The sequence below is a fragment of the Leptonotus elevatus genome, chromosome 5, assembly GCF_054856555.1.
Source record: "Leptonotus elevatus isolate MCC_2025b chromosome 5, RoL_Lele_1.0, whole genome shotgun sequence".
Lineage (NCBI taxonomy): Eukaryota > Metazoa > Chordata > Actinopteri > Syngnathiformes > Syngnathidae > Leptonotus > Leptonotus elevatus.
Window position 1 is genome coordinate 7,638,891 of NC_141243.1, and position 22,587 is coordinate 7,661,477.

Genomic DNA, 22,587 nt, shown 5'->3' on the forward strand with positions numbered 1-22,587 from the left:
CTGTTGTTTCATGTGACATCACAGAGTCGGTGGTAAAAGGTGATCCTGTGGCAAAAGTTTCTTTATCCTCAAGAGGTGTTTTTGTTGTTTTTTCTGTGCCAAGCAAGAATGTGTTTGGAGATGCCACCTCAGTCTTTTGTTCACCTGAACTCCCTTCCTCTTTTTCTGGAAAAGATACATTTTCTACAGGTGCAAGTGATACGTCATCAGTCTGGCTTGTTCCATGTGATGTTGTCACTGCTGGAGTATCAGTGCTAAACAATGAAGAGGACATGGTTGCTGAAATGAAAGACTGTCCAATGAGCTCATCTCCAGAACCTTCTGGAAAAGTGCTGCTGACTGGTAATGATTCTGGTTCAGGTGTCTTACTTGAGCCAATGACAGATGTAATGGAATTAGTGCTCACATTTTCATCTTTAATATCTGGACCATCTTGATCTGCTAGGCTTATAAGAGAAGTTCCATCTGTTGTCGATGTCACATTAACAGTCTTAGCCATATGTGACAATGTTTGAATTTCAAGAGACCTGGTAGTTGATGCTATCATTGCTGGCGTCTCTGTACTAAACATGGATGAAACAGTGGATGCAATTTTTGAGTCTCCAAAAGAAGCATCTGCTATGTCTCCAGAATCCTTTGTGTTTCTTGAAGTGGAATATGATGCCGTTTCAGGGTGGAGAGTTGATTTGTTGAAGGAAGGAATATTCTCACTGGTCATACCTTCCTCTTCAATATCTGCAGCTGTATACGATATCACAGAAGAAGAACTTGAAGACAAAGAGCTTGTGTTCATTACATTTGAGAGCAGAGAAACTAAAGGTTCTTCTTTCACTGATGATTTTTCTGTTGTCTGAGAAGTTGTTTCTAGTGGTTGGAATGAGTCCTCAGTCTGATGTAAATGTGCATAGGGCTCAGTAGATGGGTTGTGAGATTCTTTCACTACTTGGGTGTTAGTGCTAATTATCGAGGTGGGAGTGGTTGGTGAAATGACTGAGTCTCCAGATGATGATTCTGTTTCAGGTGTCAAGCTTGACCCCAGGACAGATAGACTGGATGCAGTGCTTGCATCTTCAACCTTAACCTCTTGGGCAGTTGATGATAGAACTGGAGATTTGACAGTAGATACTTCTGTACTGTAAAGAGCTGATGCAGCAGACACAGAAGATGTCAGAATGATCATGTCTAGGCCTTGGTCACCTGAACCATCTTGAAGTTCCTCAGTCTTAGCTGTTGGCTTTTGTTTTTCATTACGATAAATGGATGATGCAGCAGTGACAGACGTCCTCGAAATTACACTTGTTCCACTTGCATGTGAGGCTGTCATTGCTGGTGTTTCTGTACTAAACTTTGAAGAGATAGTAGTTGTTATCGTTGACTCTTCAGCAAACTCACCGACGTTATCAGCTGACCTTTCTGGGTCTTGGGTATTGAAGAATGAACCTGCTCTAGTTGTAATGGTTGATTCACTCAATGAAGGAACCGACTCAACCTTAACAGGCTCACTGCTTGTTTGTATTGTCACAGAGCCTTCTGTAGCATTATATGTACGTGAACTTGTTGGTACATTTGTATGCTCTTTTAAATAATTTTCTGTTCTTAACAATAATGTTGGTTTTGGAATCTCAGTGCTGTCTTGGGAAGATGAAGCTGAAGATGTTGTGAGGAACATTTCAGGTGTTTCATTTCCTGAGCCCTCATCAAGAAGGGAACTCCCCTCTGTGTTATCAGAAACAGGAGTCAGAATTGGTTGTTTTTCTGTCTGATCCGTTGCAGTTTCCTCTTCAAGTAAGGATAAAGTAACTGCATCTGAAGTTTCTGAAACAGCAGAGAATACACTGGAAGCCATGCTGGGTGGTGTTTCTGTGACCATCATTGTAATGCCAGATACAAAAGACTCTGCTGTGGGTGTTTTAGCCTCATAGATTTTAACTCTGTCTGTGACTGCCATTGAAGTCTCTGTGCTCTGATTAGAAACTGTACTTGGGGTGGTACTAAATGTAGAGGATGGCATTGATATTGGATTGATGTCAGAAGAAATTGTTGATGTCACTTGTAATATGGATGGTTTTAACGCTCCTTCTGTAATGCTGCTTGTTGAACTTGTTTTCCTATCCGCATCGTTAGACAAGGGAATGTACACAGTCTGTGGAGAAGCTTGAGCGGAATCTTCAGCAGCTGGTGGGGCAGAAGTGCTTTTTATTTCTACTGTTGCCTCAGCTATGTTTCTGTCTGTGTAGAGATCTGTTGCCAAAGTAAAAAGGAATGGATCCTCTGCCTTGTCTGTCTGAGTCACTTGTGAGTCACTCTTCATAGTTGTGGGAGCGGCCATTGACGTGTCTCCCCCTTTTTGTGCCGATGAGGTGATGACAGTGGAGGTCATCTTATCTGATAAAGTTATTTGGCTGTCTTCTGCTATTTTGGTCCTATGTGCCTCAGATGGTGATACACCCGGAAAGAAATGAGCAGAAGTAGCTGTAACTAACATCCCATCTGTGGTTTCGGAGCTGGCTTTTTGTGTGGTTTTAAATGATGTGGTGCCACCCAGAGTTGCAGTTGGAGCAGAAGTTGTGTCTTTCTGTGTGGAGCCCTCTTCATTTTCAGGAAAAGCACGAGGGTTTTTTGTTTCAACTGTTGGGATATCAGAGTTAGGGTGGTTTGGGTTCAGTTTATCTGTGCTTGAGAGAAGCCCCTGTGCCAATTCAGTGAACCCATCTGCAGGGAGGTTGGGCCATCCATAATCAAACACTGTAGTTGTTTCTTCATTTCCTCCTAAATGTTTCACATTTGTCACAATCTGGGTACCTTTGGCTTCTTTGTCCTCTGGACTGAGTGGATCAAGCGTTATCTCATATTTTCCATTAATAAAACTAACAATTGGGGTGGTAGTTAGTGTGGCAGGGGACAAGTGTGGGTGTCCACTCTGCAGGATACGCTCACCATCTACCATTGAGGTGGTGGGATGGTCAGGCGAGACAGGAGACTGTGAGTTCTGTGACTGAAGGATCTGGTTAACTGCAAAAAGAGAAAGGATAAAGCTCATGAAAGGAAAAGTGTTAGGAATTATTTTACATAAATAAAGCAAAAACAGTTCCAGAATTCAATATTCACAATATTACATACATAATATTCTTAAAATATTCAAACTCAAAAAGTGTGTTAATAATATACTGTATAACGGAAGTTAATTGTTTTAAACCAAATGCTGATAACCTAGGAAAATTAATGTAAGGCTTTATTGGGGAACTCCAGTCAAAACATTTCATTCCAATAATACTGTACGTTCTACGTGCCCTTTGTAATTCATATTGCATTGGTGGAATAAAAATTTAATTAATTAATTTGCCCATTTTCATCCTCAAGGGGCTGACATTTTGTCATGTCATATACACTGCTATCTTCTGGGTTTCGTGCATGGCAGTGAAAACTGCATTTTTACAATATGTGATATTTTTCAATAAATATGAATTTAAAAAAACAGGTGATTATTATCAACAAATCTGAACACAAACATAGTTGCCTCACCCTCCCTCTTGTGGTTTCCCACAAATGATTGTAAATGGTGACTGAAAAAGATTATTGGTTGCAACCTGCACCACCTGTTTAAAGTTCAGACCAGCCTGGGAACAAATGTAAGGGACCCAACTGGCCAAGCCACACTCAAGCACATACACGCACGCACGCACGCACGCACACACACAATCTCCCTCACTCTCTCCTTGGTCTTAGTATGGGACTTTTATGGGTCATTTACCAAAGTTCCAGACAGAAATTTGTCACCACAAAGACTGCTTGACAGAGCATTTTTTCCCACTAGACTGTCTACCTTTTATCTCAACATTTGCATTTGCATTCTTATTTTTACCTAAAGGATTGCCTTAAGACATTGAGACTATTTCATTTTGGTCTTTGGAAAACACATTATTGTAATTTCTGAATGTAAAAAAATATATGCTTTTGCCTGTCCAGGTTTGTGACAGGCCTAACACTTGAGTTGTTGAAATGGAACTAATACCTTGTGTATTGTTGTTCTGAACAAGACACTTCAAATCTGAGCATATTTTGTATTTGTCTAGCCATCTATCCAATTATTCACAAACACATCACACATCAAAGAATCCCATGTACATCAGTAGCTTATTTTGCTCTGTTACTGTTACTATGCAACCAGACAAGACAGGCCTCCTACTATGCCAATTTTCCAAAAAGTTTCCCACAAAAATTCTGGGAGAGCAAAAAGTGTGTGTCATCTGAGCCACATGACATGATGTAGAAGTAAAAGTAGCTGTAATCGCCCACTTTGGTCACGTGGATTCCAGCTGTCCTGGCAGCGAACAGAGACTTTGTGCTAGAGGTGACATCACCACTTGATCGCAGGTCCAACGTGAGCTAAAGAAGAGCATATGTGCTTACTTGTGAGCAAGCGCAATCATGCAGTCGATACAGGCAGACTCTCTCTGTACACACAGACATACTGTACATACAGCAACTGGAAACTGACTGCTCGTGTTCCATTAAACATACCAAGAGGAAAGAACCTAGAATACAGTTTCCGAGGCAGCCAAACATGCAATAAATCATGCACGACTGACTTCTCTAACTCAGAAATCCATTGTGTCATTGTTGAAGTCACAGTGGAAATGTTAGTAGCTGTGGTGGATCATAAATTACAGTGGGGAGAAGGGATGCACCTGCTGTTTGCAACTGATCTTATGATCAAATGCGCTTTGGACTTGCGAGTTATTTTAAATGCAGAAGAACATCTATATTAGTGATGCACCGAATTTTCGGTCACCGAAAATATTCGTCCGAAAATGTGAAAAAATATATGCATTTTCGGCATTAAATTGGAGCCGAAAATATATGGCCGAAATAGGATGTGGTAACGCAAGCAAAAAAAACTGCTGCAAGCAAGAGTATGTATGAATTAAACGCCGCCGTGGGTGTTCCGCCTCTCACTGTTAATTCATGAGCAGTAGCCGATGGCTAGCGCCTTGAGGCTAACCCGGTCGATGCTATTCAAATCAGTGGCAAGGAATAATGGCAATGGCATAAAGTGTTAGCGGAAAGTAGTATCATGATCTCCGTATGGAGTGTGCGCCAGCGAGAGGAGAGGATGCGGAAGACAACACAAGGCCAATGTGTGTGTGTAGCAGCTACACGCTAGTTTACACCGATCGAACTTTTCATTCTGCAACTGAAGTGCTACAACAAATTGCTTGCTGCTGAAATGCGAATAAAGCCCCCCGTTGAATAATCAATTCGTTATTACACATGACCGAGACGATAGCTGCGTTATCAGCAACGACCCAAATCAATTGAGGTTGACGAGTGACGACACTCGAAAAAGTTAACCAAAGTAAAGCTTCATCTCCAGATTATTACATCCAACAATGTGCAGAAAAGCACTGTGTCTGTGTGCTAACGACTATTTTATTTATCATAGGATAACAAACGCAATGACATGACACTGCAATGTGTGCTACTATACGCTCTGGAAACATTTGGTGATCTAACCCCCCAATTCCAACCCTTAATGCTGACTGTCTAGCAGGGAGGCAAATGGTATGACCCCACTACCTCCCAGTCTCAGGGTGGACACTCTACCACTAAACCACTGAGCTGATAAGCCTTTACCTTTTCATTTTTATGTGCTAATGAGCTTCATGCCGCCAATTTTTTAAATATTAAAATGTTTCCCATTTCCTTGAGAGGGGTTAGTCTCCCATTAGTGAATGGTGACAGCTCCTAATATGAGACTAATCCTTGTGCACTCAGTAGTCCAGAAATGACAGTATGCTTTTTTCAAGGTGGGCTCTCTTTTTCAAGGTGGGCTCTCTCTGAGGTTTCGGAAAGTTCTATGACACAACAGACACACTTAAGTCCTGACTCTCAAGACAATCCAAAGCAAAGCTCCAAAAAGAGGAAACACAACCTAAGTCTTGAATCTTAACTTGGCAAGCAGAACGAGTTGGCATGGTGTTTGATGCACATGGTGTCTAATTGTACCACTCCACAAAAAAAAAAAGCAAAGTACCCATCAGAAAATATCTTGCCTGTTCATTGATTTGAGAGACAGCTACAAACAAGTTCGCTTAAGGTTTGCCTTCTGCGAAGCAACAACAATTTAACATAGAAAACGGCAACAACAAGATCTAAGTCCAAGACAAAGTGAAAGTTTAAAGCAGAGATTCTGAAATAATTGATTCAGCGTTAAGAGGTGGCAATTAATAAGTCCTACGCTAAAGGTCGTGTTGGTGAGTCTTACCTGATGAGTTCTGCTTCTGCATGACAGCGGATTCCGTTGTGACCGTTGCTTCTGGTGAGTTGCTGCTGCTGTCTGCAGTTGAAATCACTGTAGCGGTCGCGAAGAACTCTGCATCAATACTTGTTGTGGTGTCAACCGGCGTGACGGTGTCACCACTTTGCTCTGACACCTGATCGGTGGACTCGTCAAAGACGCTCGTGGACGCATCATGTGATGTCACACCTTCGATGAGAATGGGCGCGCCTGTCCCGGTTGCCAACAGACTTTCTTCTGGAGTTGCGGCATGCTGTGTTGGGACTTTGTTCGGTATGGTTGTTTCCAGTGGTGAGAGGGTGGTGGTGCTGATGTCCATCTCAGTGCCAGCAGGCTTGGTGTTACACATAAATGTAGTACTGGTCGGAATGACAGTGGTGGTCGGAATGTCCGTCCCATCTGTGCTGAGCAAGAGGTCCTGTGACGGTCCTGTGACAGTGGGTGGCAGTGCCTCTACCAGTAAATCTGTCTCTACATCCGTGTTGCCATCATAGAATGGGAATGGTGGTGTTGAGTCCGTTGGTGGTGTTGTTTTTAACAAACTGAAAACATTTTCACTTTCAACTTCTGTTGCTGTGTCAGTGAGGTTAGAAGTCAAAATAGTTTCCTCTGTTTCCCCTTCGGCAAACATGGGCTCTGTGCTAGGAGAGGCATCTTGTAGTACCACATCGGTTTCAATGGTGCTGATTTCAATCACTGAATGATCATCTGGCTCTTCCATTGCTTCGGACCCTGATTCTGTCGTGTCAGTACTTCCTGTTGTGATGTGGAGTTCTGGTAACGTATCCCCACGAAGGGGAACGGTTTCAACCAATGTTACATTCTCATGTACAAAGTCATCGACATCAAAGTCAGGGTCTACTGGTTTTAGATCATCAATGTCTTCATGGTCTTCCGTATTGCTCGGTAGCACTGTGGTAAATAACTTATCTTCTTTGCCTGCTGGAGTGGGCCGTGGTGGAACCATACTTGTAGAAAACATAGATGGAGGATCTGTAAGATCTGGGTCCACTTCAGCCTCTGATCCAGTTTCAGAAGTTTGGGTTTGAGTAACCGCACTACTCTCAAGTAAAGGAATGGAGGAAGTGAAGGAGGTGCTAGTTTCGTTGATCACAGATACGTCCACAAAAGAAGTTTGGTTGATCATCAGTTTCTTTCCTGTAAAATACAAACGTTATAATATTAGACAATTAATCTTTTAGCGAAATTACAGAGAGTAAGTATTCAATGCAGAGTCAATTTATGGGAATAACAAAAAGATTTCCGCTGTTAAGAATATTTAACCTAAGGGTGTCATCAAACTGATGGACTGATGGGTAATTTACAATACATCATTATTTTTTTGTGATTATTTGGAGAAAAAAAAATAGTATTGCTGCAGGTAAGCAATGGACCCAGTTTGAATAATCCTCTAAACATTTCCTCAAGTCCCTAAAACAACAAATGTCATTCTTAGAAGAAGAGAATATAAACATTTAGACCACGCCAGGGCCTTTACTGTGTAAACTCTTTACGCAATTTATTAGCGCTTGAACCTTTCAGCTTTTCTTCACGGTTGTCAAATACAAACACAACTCAAAATGGATAGTTGCAGATGACCAGTTGGCTTTTATATGATACTGCGTATGTATTAGTACCAGAGAAGTTGTTCAACAAAAGATGTATGATATTAGGCAATCATTCAAATAAAATCAACCAGTGAGCTTTTGAGTAAACTTCTTTTATCAGAATTGAAGTTTGTCGATACGTTAAAGTACGATTAAACACAAATATATGTTGACAAAAAACGGTGACCTGTGTTCTTCCACACATGCAAAATTGTCAGAAAACTGTTGTATACTGTGGCCTTTAGAGAGCTTTCCTCTGTGACAACGTACATACCTTGTGTAAACACAGGTCTTAACATACACATACGGTAACTCCATCCTCAAACTATCTCTGATGTCAAGTACAAGACACGTTTTTTCCAAAACAGGAAAACAGAGGCAGCTTTCAAAGGGAGAGCATTATCTCACAGAAACATTTCAACTGTTGCTATTACTGACGCCTGTTTAGTACAAGACAATCCAGAACCAATCAAATTGCAACTACACCCTTTTTCCTTATCCGCTGCCTTGATTCAGGCCGGCGAATCCCAACCATATAAGTGAGCTGAGCTGAGCTACAGCTCATATTTGCCATTAAAAATATTTTAGTTGAAATACGTTTATAATGTTTGAATCAGTTTCAGTGCGATTAAAGTTTGTGAGAGGGGAATTTGACAGCTTAAACCTGAACCCGCTTTGGTCTCGATACTTTTTTTTGTTTACATAATAATTTGTCTTGTGACATATGGCTGCGAGCGGGAAGGCAGGAAATGATGCAGTGGGTCCCACCAAACAAGGGTACTTGAAAAGCACTCAGATGGGGGCGTAAATACAAATGGCTGAGAGAGGCGACATGGAAGACACAGCGGGGAGGAGAGGGCGGGCTGTTTGTGTGCCCTCTGAACTCCGCGGGGACTTATCACCGCGAGAGTCAGCCTTCCTTCAGGGCACTAAATGGCCAGGCAGGGGACGGCTTATCTGCCCAAGCTCTCATTTGTAAAGATGGAAAGGCCAGGTCAAGGGTCAGCGAGGATGACTGAATTTAGAAGTCCAGCGGTAGCTTTGTCCATTATCCAAATGTCTGCTCTGATAAGTGCGAGTGAGAATGACAGGGCGAAAAAGTCTGACAGCGGAAATGAAGGGAGAAAGGCGAAAAGGGAGTAAGATAGTGAGCCTAAAAGGGCTGACAGGTGAGGCATTCTGCTGCTTCTTTAAAAGGAACCTATCATCAGTTGTTTGCTTTGCCTTGGGGATGCTGATTAGTTGAGAATTGTCCCAGTCTGCTAACTTCCAGTGAACCACAAAGTGTCACTCCTGTTGAGATGTATTGCCATAGTCACTTCTCTTCCCGTGGCACAACAATGACCTTATTTGTACGCATACTTGAATCTTTTCAATGGGACAAGCCCTGAGATCACATGAGACATGTCACAACTGAAACAAATTTAACTCTCATCTGACATGAAAGCTACGCCAAGAGATACTTGAACAGTGTTTGAATAGTACATGAATGCATGAATGTGTTTCAGATCAATCAATGGGATGTTGTAGGATAAGCCCAAAAGAGTACATAAAAGGAAACATTCAGGCCTTGTAGCCAGGTATTTAAAAAAACTAATATTTCCCTCCTCCCCATGTAGAAAACAAATCTGTCCACACTATGCCTCGTTTGTTAAAAAAAACAAAAAAAAACACATCAACTGAGAAGTGCGTTTTTAAGCTCATTTAGATGCATGCCAAGCCTCTAGGTGGCAGTAGTTTGCCAAATACTGCTCTTGACGTCACTTCCACCATACGTCACACAAGCACGGACTGTCAGCGCACACAAGTCCATTCTGTTCCGTCTTCAATTCCGCTTATCCGGGGTCGGGTTGCGGGGGCAGCAGCTTTACCAGACAAGCCCAGACTTCCATCTCCCCAGCCACTTCAGCCAGCTCCTCCGACGGGATCCCAAGGTCTTCCCAGGCCAGCCTAGAGACGTAGTCTCTCCAGCGTGTCCTGGGTCGTCTCCGGGGCCTCCTGCCGGTATGACATGCCCGGAACACCTCCCCAGGGAGGCGTCCAGGAGGCATCCGAACCAGATGCCCGAGCCACCTCAACTGGTTCCTCTCAACGCGGAGGAGTAGCGGCTCGACACTGAGTCCCTCCCGGATGATCGAGCTTCTCACCCTATCGCTAAGGGAGAGCCCGGCTACCCTGCGGAGGAAACTCATTTCGGCCGCTTGTATCTGGGATCCAGCACACGCAAATCGTTTATTTTTATTTTTATATATATATAAAATAATACATGTAAACAGTCCATCAGAGTGAGTACATCATAAACGGAGCATAGAGGAAAACAAAGGATAAATTTAAAAAAATAAAAAGCTTCAGTAGTCTTTTTTTTTAACAACTTAAAGTATGTGTGGAGAGCGATGACGTAAAACTCCGTTTACGAAGGTCACACGCAAACACGGATCCAGATAAATCCCCGGGGTCATGTGGATGACAGGACAAAACGCAAAAAAATATCTCCTGTTTGCAAAACCCCCAGCTACGTGTAAACGAGGTATCAGACGCTCAGAAATAAAATCTTAGCCATTAATCCAATTAAAAGTAACAATAGGTCAGATATGATTTTTAGGTAAACCGTTTGTCACCATTACCCCTCCCCTTGGCTAACTTTTGCAACGACAGAAGTGGGCGGTGAGGAAAAAAAAGACAGCTACATCATCAAAAATAAATGGCTATAAAAAAATATATTAAAAAAATAATTCTAGCATAATTGAATCTCATGTATCAGAAACTGACAAAACATACCCCCCAAAAATAGTGTTGTTTTGTACCTAAATGTATAGGGGGGGAGGGGTGAAAGGGTGGGGACTGAATAGCAAATGAGATCATCGTCTGGGCTGTTGTACAAAAACGTCTGCGCCTTCAATCCCACTTTTCAATGAAGCCAAATATGAACACATTATGTTGTCAGCACCACCCCACACAGGTAACGCCATGTTCCACGGCACTCATCACCCTCAGTCAACATGACGGGCTCACCTTTAAAACAGTAAGCTCCGAGCTGGGTTGACGGGTCTGGGAATCCCGTTTGGTTCCGATAGCGGTACAGGGTCCTGACCCCCAGCAGACCTCCGCCGCACTGGATTTTGGGTACAGAAACAGGATGCCGCGCACTGCCGTCTGAAAGCCAGCCGTAGTTGCACCTGTCGAGACCTCGTCGCCACGCAGCGTGAAGCTGGCCGGGAGTTGCCAGCTCGCTATTTCTCTTCTTACATTCTTCCTTTGCGTCCTCAAAAGTCATTTTCTGGGACACAGGAGCGTAGAACACGTCACCTGGAACGACCATGACAAATTGCAACGAAGGGTTAACAAAAGAATAAACAACACTGCTGCATATTAGTATAATTGATTCTGTTGCCATGATTTCATTTCAACTTTTCTAATACCAGCCTCCCCTCCAAATTTTTGTTTTTGGTGTTTTTAAAAAGAAAACACTTTCTTGTTGCAAGGAAATTTTGAACGTGTCCAAAATTAGAAATGGTATTAACTGGCACGGTGTGGAAGCACATGTTGTATCAGTGTTTACAGTTTTGAACGGAACTATACTGCTCATTTAGTGATAAACCTACACATTTACTTCCGGGTCTTTAGCAAAATAAAGTAAAAAAATGGACAACTGGCTGAAAACATGTTTTCATTTAGTCCGGGGTGTAACATTTCAAGCAATCCCATAATATTTAAATTCCTTTGATTTACAGTGGCATTGACATCCACCCAAGGAATGTCATCCATCCTTAAAGCATGACACACATCACACATTTTTAGTCCATTTGGATTTTAGTTGTTTCACCATTTTCATCCTTGGACTTTCAGCAAATGGTTAAAATCTATTCAATGAAATGTGCTATTAAGTAATATGATTATTATCAGATTGGCCATGTCTGATGAAGAAACACATATACCAGCAGTCAATATATTAAAATAAAAACGATATTTAGCTGGCTGTTGGGTCGGGGGTTTGTTCTCTGGCTGACACCACCATGTACATCTGTTCACACTCATGATGCAAATGTCATTCTAAATGACTACATTTGTATTTGTTAAATACAGTTAAATTACCCTGATGTGAAACGCTGCAATGGAATATCTGAGCTGCATAATAGAAATACCAGCGAGATGAACAACTGAAAGGAGACTGGGCAATGATTTGAGAGCGTCATTAAAAGGCTCTGTTGAGCGCTAAATTGGCTGAGCTTGTCAGCAGCTACAGTCTGGAACATGAGTGAGAGAAAAAACATGGAGGGAAGTTCATCAGAAGCAATCCCAGATATTTTCACAACACCATTGTCACTTTTTTTTTTTTTATTGGTTATGTGACCGCTACAGAGAGTGCATGCGAATGTTGGTTTTATCAGTAAGTTGTCTATGAATGCTTTGCTAGAAAGTTTGATTTTATCTTACCGTGCAGTTTGTCCACATAACAGTATACATCATACGTCTCTGTGGGTTCCCTGGTTCCGTATGACCTCACACCGGGTTTATTCTGAAGGTCTCCATAGCAGCCCTTTCTAGGTTTTAGGATCGGGTATCTATTGACACAAAAAGATGGAAGATCCATTTGACATCTCTCTGAGATGTGGAAAAAATGCTAGATAGAAAGATTCCAAGTACAACATACCTCACTGTCTGGTCAGCGATCCAGCCGGCATCGCACTGATCGAAACCATCCTCGTACGCGGCTTTCAGCTGGTCGTACGTGGCGATGGTTGCGCCGATGGCGTAGCAAGCGTCGACAGCCTTCTCGTAGTCAAACTTGTACCTGCTGGTGTTGGCTCGGTAGTGAAAGACGACACCTGGATGCAAAAATGTTATCATTTCATCTAAATATGATGATGATCTTGGTCCAGAATTGATCCGATTCATTTAAATCCCACTGACACGACCTTGGAACTAGAAATCAGGTTGTGATGATTGTCAACAAGCACAAAACATGTTACAGTAATCCCACCCATGCTTTCCACATCCTAAAAACACGAGTTATATTTCTAAGTGAAAACACATTGCCGATAATAACCATAGGCCAAAAACGCTATATCTTGTGGCTTGCTCGTTATGTTCAAATAACATAACATAATAATTCAAAAACTGTTTGATTGCGATGATAGATAAACATGAAAAAAAGGATCATGTTTCAGAGGTGTCACAATGGAACGTAGCATGTGCTATCATCCGCAACGGAGCGCTAGCAGTTGATTGCGCCTGATTAAGTAAATGTGTCAACAGCAAGCTAAAGGAAGATCATAGTTCATAGAGTGATTGTGAAAATACGTCTGCACATATATTTAGGAGTTACAAAAGAATCTTCTTACCATCAACATTGAGGTTAACTGTATCACGAGTGTCTTCGATGCCGTACACGACCTCACAGCGATACGTGCCGGCATCGCTAGCAAGCAGCTTGACCATCGTCAACGAGGCGTCGCCCACATCCTCGGGGTGGCTGGGCACGGATACCCGGTTCACGTAGCTGGAGTCAATCTTGATGATCCCATTTTGTGCCACTAACACCGTTGACTCCACCTCTCCTTCTATTTTGCTCCATTTGATGCGTAGGTAGTCTTTGGAGAAAACGACGGTGGCGTTCGGGTTGACGGGTGACGACGTTGGAATAGTCGAGAAGAAACAGGGAAGGTTAACCTTCCCGGAGAGGGACCCAGTGACTGGCTTGATGATTGGTAATGTGTTGGCGACTGAAGGGGAAATAAAACAAAGAAGGGTTCATGTGTATTCATCATCATACAACAAAAATAGGGATTTATTTATTTATTTATGTATTTCTTTTTTGTTTTGTTTCAGGCAACAACAGAGCACACAGTCAGTGTTAAGCTTCACAAGGAGAAAAAAAATGCAAAAAAAAGAGAGAGAAAGAAAAAAAAATCAACAACAATATACTGTTGTATGAATCGACAGTATTTCAAAATACAGTCAACATGCTAACGTGGCCTGTAGCGCTAAGCTAAAAGGGCATTCAGACTGTTTTCAAGAAACAAATTCTTAACGGTACCAGTCAGTCAGTCTTAGGGGTTCGGCAGAGGTCAAGACAAACACCCGACTCATATGATTCATGATGACACGCCCTGCTTGGCCATCATTGGCTGCAGGTGAGCACGCTAGATTACTTGGCCTATCAGTAGTCGACTTTTAACTGTTCTTATGGTAGATAGATCGTGTGATTTATTAATTATTTTAATTCCTTCATACTAACTATGCTGAGCAAAACAGAACGTGGTCGGATGAATATGCGCAATATGAATTAACGGAACGTACGGTGTTCCGCAGGGTTCAATTCTGGAACCTCTGCGGGTTTTTTTTCTTTTTTATTGTATTTGCTGCCTCTGAGTTCAATCTTGAGAAAACAGCAGTAGTTGTTTTTAACGCACTCTATAAATATGGAGTTGAGTTGAGTGCTGGGCAGTGCCAAGTTGAGTGATTCTATTCCAGCACAACAAGGAACATTTCCTGACGCTGCATGCAGATACAAGAACACAACGCTTTCTGAATTCAAGGTGAAGAGGGCCAGATTTGATGAAAATGCTACTCTCCCTGTTCAATTTGTTCAGCAATAAACCGGCCTATACCAATGTCTTGAATTTGAAAATAATCCCGTCTTATTTTCTAATAAGTGTTCGGTGAATGTGCATAGGAAACTAGATGGTTCAATACCTATAACAAAGTTAAGAACCACTAAAGGGTATGACGGTTTACTATTGCCCAACTCGTCTGCATTCTGACTCGTCTCGTCTGACAGTGTGTGACAAAACCACCCAAGCTGTCAGAAACATCATGGCTCTGAAAATTACCCTTGGAAAGTCACACCTCATCTTGTAAATGACGCCCCATTTAATATGGACTATACAGTGTGTTTAAAGTCCGCCGCACATTGAGTGACGCAACCGAACTTGGCTGTGGGTTCTGCAACTAGCGTTCATGAATGGTTGGAAACTAATTTTGCTGAATCGCAGGTGAACAGTGTTGCAGTGCAGAGTAAAAAAAAAAATACCTTGTCGTTGATAAAGTGAGATTCAGGCCTACCATACGGTTTAAAAGGGAAGTTATTTATTTTTGACAATAATATGTTCTGTGCAGCCCCGCTGGTATAAATACGGTATTCTTGCATTAGTGGAATATTAGTTAAGCAGCCAAATCCCGCCGTTTTTATCCATTTCAGGAGGCGGCCATCTTGCCACTTCCTATCAACTGAAGATGACATCAATGTTGCTCAGGTCTCAGCTGACAACCAATCACAGCTCAGCTTCAGAAAACCGCTGAGCTGTGATTGGTCGTTGCCTGGGGCGGCCATTTTGCCACTTGCTGTGGACTGAAGATGACATCACAGTCGCTCAGGGCTCACTCAGCGACCAATCACAGCTCACCTGTTTTCTGAATCTGAGCTGTCATTGGTTGTTACCTGAGCCCTTGGCAACATTGCTGAGATGGATTAAAAATGGCTTGATTTTGCTTCATAACTCTTATTCCACAAATGTAATATTAATCAGAATGTCGTGTTTAGACTAGTGAGGTCACATATAACATATTATTGTCAAGAAATATTTATGGTTGACTTCCACTTTAATAAAGTATGTACCATATACTGTATATATAGTGAGTTTCACTGCTAGGCTTATATTTAAAAACACTTATACAGAGCGGGAAGTTGGCAGGTCGCTATCAGCATGGACATGATCTTGTACTTCAATCACAACTGCTCAATGCAAGTTGGAGATGATAATAATCATAATCAAAATGTATTTTCTTTAATTCTATCCATTTCTGCACATAGTTAATAATTACACCAGCCTTGAACCAGACAGTGTGACTGTTACTATGCTCCTGCTGACTGTATCGCCGTCCACTTCCGAGTCGGGAGGAAAAGGAGACATCAGACAGACAACCAAACACAACATGGCAACCGGCTGAATCACGCTGACTCATGTGGTGAGAAGGGATTTTTTTTGGGGGGGGGGGGGGGTTGCAAGTGGGGATCAGAGGGGGTGGGGGAGTATTGAAGGGGAATAATGTAGGGAATGCTCTGGAAACAGCGATGGGACTGCCTTCGAGGCATGAGTGTGTGCACTTTAACAGAGGGCCTTATTAGGATGAGAGCTGAAACCAGCTGTTATTTCCAGACTGGGAACTCGCTCTAATTGAAAGGTGTCCAGGGCATACGGAGACCAGGGGCCAAGCAGAGCCTTGGGGGCCAACGGGTCCACCCCAGGTGCAAAGGTCTTAAGACACACTGTCACCTTGAGAAAGCTCTCACAGGTTGGTTTAAGGCGGAGGGTGTCAAAGTTATTGTACTGCAGTTCAGGAGCCACATAGTGCCTAATTTGATGTTAAGTGGGCCAGACCAGGGAAATGATGGTATCGTTAACCTGCATTTTCTATTTCCTTTCAGCAGAAAAGATGAAGATTTTTTGGGGGGAAATTTTCCTTTGAAAATATGCTCTTCTAAAAGGTTAAACGGATTATTTGCTTTCTTATGTACTCTACTGATTGCAAAAGGAAAAAAAGTACCTTTAAAAAAACAATATATTTAATTAACTAGCCTGGTATGCTCATCATAATTCTTAACACAACACAAAACTGCAAGGGTGCTTCAGCATTATTTTTTTTCTCCCCACTATCAAATTCATCCTGTGGACCGGTTTGAACCCCCTGGAAAGCCGGTTTTGGCCCGCAGGCAGTTTGTTTGATACCCCTCGTTTAAAAAATGGTGGCTAACTTGAATACTGCGAGGCATCGCTGGCAACATGGTTGAATGTCAACTTGCCAAAATGAATGACAGACTTAAGACAAGAGTAAAGCGCAGTGGACGAGTAGGAAGAAAGGGGAGTGTTCAGGAAGCCTGTTTGAAACTTACCGCTTGCAGTTGCTGCTTCACAGAGACAATAAAACCACAGGATCTGCTTTATATTTAGGATCATCTGTTGACAAAAAAAACACATAAATGCACATTTAGAAACAGGAGCTTTTGTTCTTGTTTTTGTGGGGTTTAACAATATCATTCAAAATAATCATGTTGAGATTGGCTTGGTAGAGATTTCAGTTTTTAGTCGATTTCAGTACGGCACGGGGGCCAGATCTGGCCCGCCATATCAGTTTATTTGGCCCAATAAAAAAAATTATTCTTATTCATGTTGCTTGTTTATTCAAATAGATTTATTCTTTTCATTTTGGCAGAAAATTTGTATTGAAATGTTAACTTTTAATACATTTTCTTCACTAAATCCAACCATACTTATATACTTAAAAATGTCATATTTCGTTACCCCATTTTTCCTTGACTTCTGATCATATATTAATTTGCAATTAAAAGAATGCAGCACTATGATGCGGTGATTGTCCATTCAAATGGATTCTGACGATCATCGTGGCCCTCTGAGGGAGGCCGTAACGATTATTTGGCCAGTGACAAAAATGAGTTTGACACCAAAGCTTCCTGTGGGGTCAGACTGCACATGAGGATTGAATCAGCCACCCCCAGCCCAACAGCACACACACACACACACACCCTCATTCACAATATTTAAGCAGAAGTGGTGCATAGTTTGAGCAGTACATTATTTCTGTCTGTAAATATATAGATGCAATACATATTTCAGACATTATGGGGCACATTAAAGAACAAAATGTCTGATATGCCGATACATTTAGTTACATTAACAAACAAAAACAATCTAAATCAGAACAAATACTAAATATTAAAATATCGTTTGTTGAATGCAAACACATACTTACTGACCTAAATAATAGGAAAGTACCAACGTCGCCTAACTTGTAAAGTTGCATTATCCAGTAGGGAGAACAGTCATAATAATAATAATAATAATAAATGGTTTTGGTCCCATTCTTTGGCACATTTTTTGTCCAAACACCTGCTATTTTTCAAATAATCTAATCAAATCTTAGCAGCATAGAAATCAGAACTTTCATGGTTGGTCACAAAGCATTTATCAACAAGCCATATCATTTGGAACACGCGTAGCTGGTGCGCATGACCGTACGCGCGCGACCATGTTTGAAGGTTATATGAGGACAACAGCATCGTTGGGTGGTTCCCTAATCCTATGAGCAATTCATAAAAAAATAATTAACCCATGAGAAACACTATCTCTAAACACATTGTTCGGTTCACTTTCATGAACAATGAACAGGAAATCATTGATCCGTTCCATGTTATTAAAAAATAACTCGTAATGTTGTACCCCACTAATAGCAACAGCATCAAAAAAAAAAAAAAATACTTACGGTGAAGCTGTTATGATTCCATAAAGTTTCTCCTTAAAATCCAGCAAATCCTAGCGCGTAACTGGCGTGCGTAAAAGCGTCCCCAAAAGAGCGCACTCCAGCTCTTCTCTCTCTCTCCCGTGATGCTGCAGGGCTGCGTGGACACGCTCCGAGCTTGGTGGCGGTTGTTGTGGACGGAGCGACAGAAAGGCTTCAACTGCCGGCGATCGACAAGTTGACTTGAGCCTAACGCACGCTGTTATTTCCTTGGCGTTGGGGAGGAGGGAGGAGGGGCAGAAGAGTGCCCCAGCTGAAAGTGAATGGGACACCTTGGGGAGGGAGGGGGGACACGTCATTTGACTCTGCGCCTCTTGAGGGGCATCATCGTCCAATCAGATTGGACTTTTCCAGGTTATCGTGTCTTGTCAAGAAGGTGAGTCCTTATCAGCCAGGATCATCACTTTTACAGAAAAAGAGTCATCCCAGAATTGGAGGGCATTTACTGTCACTCCCCGTGCTCCTTCCATGGAATTTTAAACAATCCATGCACAAAATACAGAAACGTGCGCTTGCTGTTTAAAATAGTAAATATAATAAAAGTATGATCCTTCATATTATCACACAAACTCAAAAGAATCCATTAAAAGAAATATAACCATTTTTCAATATACTTTGAGGGGGGATTGGAACAAAAACGCTTGCAATAACCCAATGTTATTAAAATTGAAGACAATTTGGTATTTTGGGTATTTTAGCAAGAAACGTGACACAAATGATTTGTTTTCAAAATGAGGTGACGGGCCCGAGCTGGCCCCCGGGCCTTCAGTTTCACACCTGTAATCTAGCGGAAGATTAAATAAACAAAAAGTCAGTTGTAAGATTCAGCAAGCTAACGCCGTAATAGAGTGTGTCACTCCAACGAAAACAATGCTAGGCTAACTCGTGTTATTTAACAACCTCATTCATCCCATCACTAAAGTACATTACGAAATGATCATATATCATCAAAAGGACCAACTATAAAATAACTACAACGATATTGCTTAGTTTTTTCTTGACCAGTTAGCACAGCAGCTAACACAGCTAGCATCATGCACACACACAAGCTAGCACGGCAGCTAACCCAGCTAGCATCGCGTACGCACACGCAAAGACGGACAGAGCTGTGTGCGCTCCATCGCGCTCATGGACGCGCGATGGAAACAGGGTGGTCATGTCTCCGCTCCAAATTGAGTCACAACCCAATGTTGTTGCCAGCAACTCAATTCCGTCAGTATACGGGGCAGGCGGGAGGGAGGTCTTCTCAGATTTGTAAATACATCAGGTCAGTTCAGTCCTGATGATTCTTGTGAAATTCGGCTAGAAGGAAACTAGTGTGAAAAGTTTTTTTTTTTTCAGTTATCCGAAGTTATCAAAAAAAAAGGTACTGCATGGAAACGACAATAACATTTCATGTTTAACTTTTTAGTTTTGTATTAAAGCACATTTCATTGTACTTTTGTAGGTTGATTTAAGGAATGGCGTTGAATCATCAGTGCTTTTAATAATAATAATAATAATAATAATGAATGAAATTTATCAGCGCCTTTCAAGACACCCAAAGACACTTTAAAGGGCAGAGTAAGCTCAACGAAGACAGTTCAAATCAAACCCAAGGCATAAAATCAATACAATAGGAAAGACAAACTGGCAGGAAACATTAAATGGAGTAAGCAGTGAGTTGTGAGTTTTGATTTGAAGGAATCTGTTTCCAGATTTTTATTTTTTGTTGTTGTTTGTTGGCCTCTCTGCACTCATACAATAAGTACAGAATATGAGTTATTTTATGACCACTGGGTTCTTTAAAGAAATGGATTTTAAAAATTTTTTTGAAATGCATAAAAACACAAATGGATCATCTGTTAATGGAACTAACAAAGGAAACTTGATTTTTTTCCTTCATATATTTAAACACAGTTAATTTTTCAATAACTATTTTTGTTAAAATTGTGTCCCTCTTTTCATTTATGTGAAGGGTGTTTGTACGAAAAAAAAAAAAAAAGAGACCGCCATTAATTTCTCGGAATCGCTGCGCAATGCCATTTGCTCATAACTAATTCTTCCTTGGTATCTCATTGAGGTAGCAACAACCTGTGCGATCGTCCGAAACGTTTCATAGGTTGCATAAAAAGGGTTCAACAGACGGCAAGTAATATTCCACTATGCGAGCTTTTATTAACAAATCAAAGCAATAATCCTCCCAGTCTACGCTGAAGCACTCGGGCAAGATGCATCCTATCTAAAGTCTGACCTTCAAAATAAAAGCACGGTGTGGATGATAAAACCATGTAAAGTTGTTTGTATGTGTGGGAGCCTGTGAGGGATTCATTATCTTAACTCATTCACTGCCATTGACGGCTATAGACGTTTCACCTTTTTTTCCCACTTTTGTTAACAAGAGTATGAAAACCTAGAAAAAAATATTTTTATTGTACATTTATAACAGATTAATCGTGAGTTAACTATTTAAGTCATGCAGTTAATAACCATCAAAAATTTTAATCGCCTGGCACGATTTAAAAAGAAAAGAAAAGATTATTAAAAATTAGGGACGTCAGGCTACTACATTTTTTAATCGTAATTAATCGCATGACTTCACGAGTTAACTCACTGTTAATCACAAATGTTATATCTGTTCTAAATGTACAACAAAAAGATTTCTAGGTTTTCCTTGCTCTTGTTAACAAAAGTGGAAAAAATGTGAAACTAATAGAAATAGTTCAAATGAATTTTTGACGTCTATAGCCGTCAATGGCAGTGAATGAGTTAAACTACTTATTACAGACATTGTATTTAGTGGAACAGCGTGTGGAACATGTCAAAATGGTGTACATCCAATTTTTTTTTCAAAAGGATAAAATAAAGGAAATCAATTTTAAAAGCCTTATTAGTATATGAATATATTTTTTTCTTGCCGAGTCACTCTGATAAGAACGCCAAAGGCTTCACAGTGATATTGACCCTAATAGAAGTTGACATACTGTAAACCTTCAGATGACAGGACATTGACACAGTACTCAGCCCGACCTGGATTCTGGATGGAATTAACCGCCTGACCCGGACGTTAATTAACGACCACTTCGCTTAGGGTTTCGGGAATCGTTTCATCATTTACCTTTTTAAACGAGTCACCGTCACGAACTTGCAAGTCACTCACTAAATCGCCTCGACCGCATGCGTAATCCAGGATCCCCTGTTGCTTTTCAGTCGCCATAAATCATGGCATAAAAAAGAGCCAATCAGTGTTTGATCCCGGGGATGACCCACATATCATATTACTTATAAAGGTGGTCCATCTCCGGCCCCATGCCAACTCAGACAGCATTAAAGGGGGCATTAAATGTCTCGCTGAACCCCCGCGGGGATTTGTCTTATTGAAACGGAGCAAGCTTCTTTTCTTTTTTTTAGGGACCCTCCAGAACCATAAACTACAGGAATATGACTTCTGTGGAAAACATTGCCCTTGTAAGAATAAACTCCTGCGTCTTCCTTGGAGAAATGTCTAAATGAATGTTTCAAACTAAAAACAACCAACGTTTTTTCTCAGCACATTCCCCTTCATAGATCAAATAAAAATGTCCTTCAACGAACAGAAAACACATAAAGAGGAACATCAAAATGACAAATATCCACACTGTGAAAACGGCTTAAGCTTAGACTGAAAGCTATCCTGGGAATGAATTGCAAATGTAAGCGCCACAGGATAATAATCTTAAATAAGCTTGAATAAGCAAGTACTTTGGTGATTTAAGTACTATTCATAGCGTTCAGTTGTATTTAACTTTTAACTTTTACATTTTGTATTATCCTCACACTGAGAGATAGCTGTGGTAACCAATAGGGGTGGGGATCTTTGAATGTCTCACGATTCAATTCCATTCCGATTTTTGGTGTCTGCGATTCGATTCAGAATCGATTTTCGATAAAGAGCGATTTTTGATTCAACATGATTTGATTGACAACGATTTTTGCTTCAATCTATAGATGTGCAAGGAATCGTAATGATCTACTCCAGTCTGACCCGCTAATGCTAATTAGCGCGCTGCTCGCGGCACTTTGGAAAATAAATACTTTTATTGGAATAACTTGATCGTGACTTTTTCCTTCTACTCTCTAAACTGGCCACAAATTAACAGTGTATCAGACCGCGTGGAACCACACTGCCCCTAAGTGGCCAAATCGGGTACAACATGAACAGCGCTCCCAATAAAGGCACACACAAACAAAGAGAGGACAGTCTCAAATAATTTAAATAAAATCGATGATGATGAGAATCGCGATTCTTACGATAATCAATTTTTTGGGCACACCCCTAGTACAGTTCTCCCTGCAAACTACCACTAATAAACACATTGTTCAATTCTTATCTGTCAGTGTCACATA

General features: G+C 41.2%; 1 protein-coding gene across 1 annotated transcript in view; it reads right to left on the reverse strand.

The window, feature by feature from the left end:
* Window positions 1-18,360, reverse strand: part of LOC147173512 (uncharacterized) — a 35,198-nt gene extending 16,838 nt beyond the window's left edge. Inside the window, exons 1-10 of the mRNA XM_086075732.1 lie at window positions 18,187-18,360; window positions 16,799-16,862; window positions 13,248-13,628; window positions 12,557-12,731; window positions 12,340-12,467; window positions 10,918-11,211; window positions 6,266-7,456; window positions 2,792-3,012; window positions 1,943-2,689; window positions 189-1,234 (exon numbers count right to left, since the gene is read on the reverse strand). Of these exons, the coding sequence (XP_085931858.1) occupies window positions 189-1,234; window positions 1,943-2,689; window positions 2,792-3,012; window positions 6,266-7,456; window positions 10,918-11,211; window positions 12,340-12,467; window positions 12,557-12,731; window positions 13,248-13,628; window positions 16,799-16,862 (4,247 nt within the window). The 5' untranslated portion in view covers window positions 18,187-18,360. The remainder of the gene's footprint in view (window positions 1-188; window positions 1,235-1,942; window positions 2,690-2,791; window positions 3,013-6,265; window positions 7,457-10,917; window positions 11,212-12,339; window positions 12,468-12,556; window positions 12,732-13,247; window positions 13,629-16,798; window positions 16,863-18,186) is intronic.
* Between the last annotated feature and the right edge of the window lie 4,227 nt (window positions 18,361-22,587).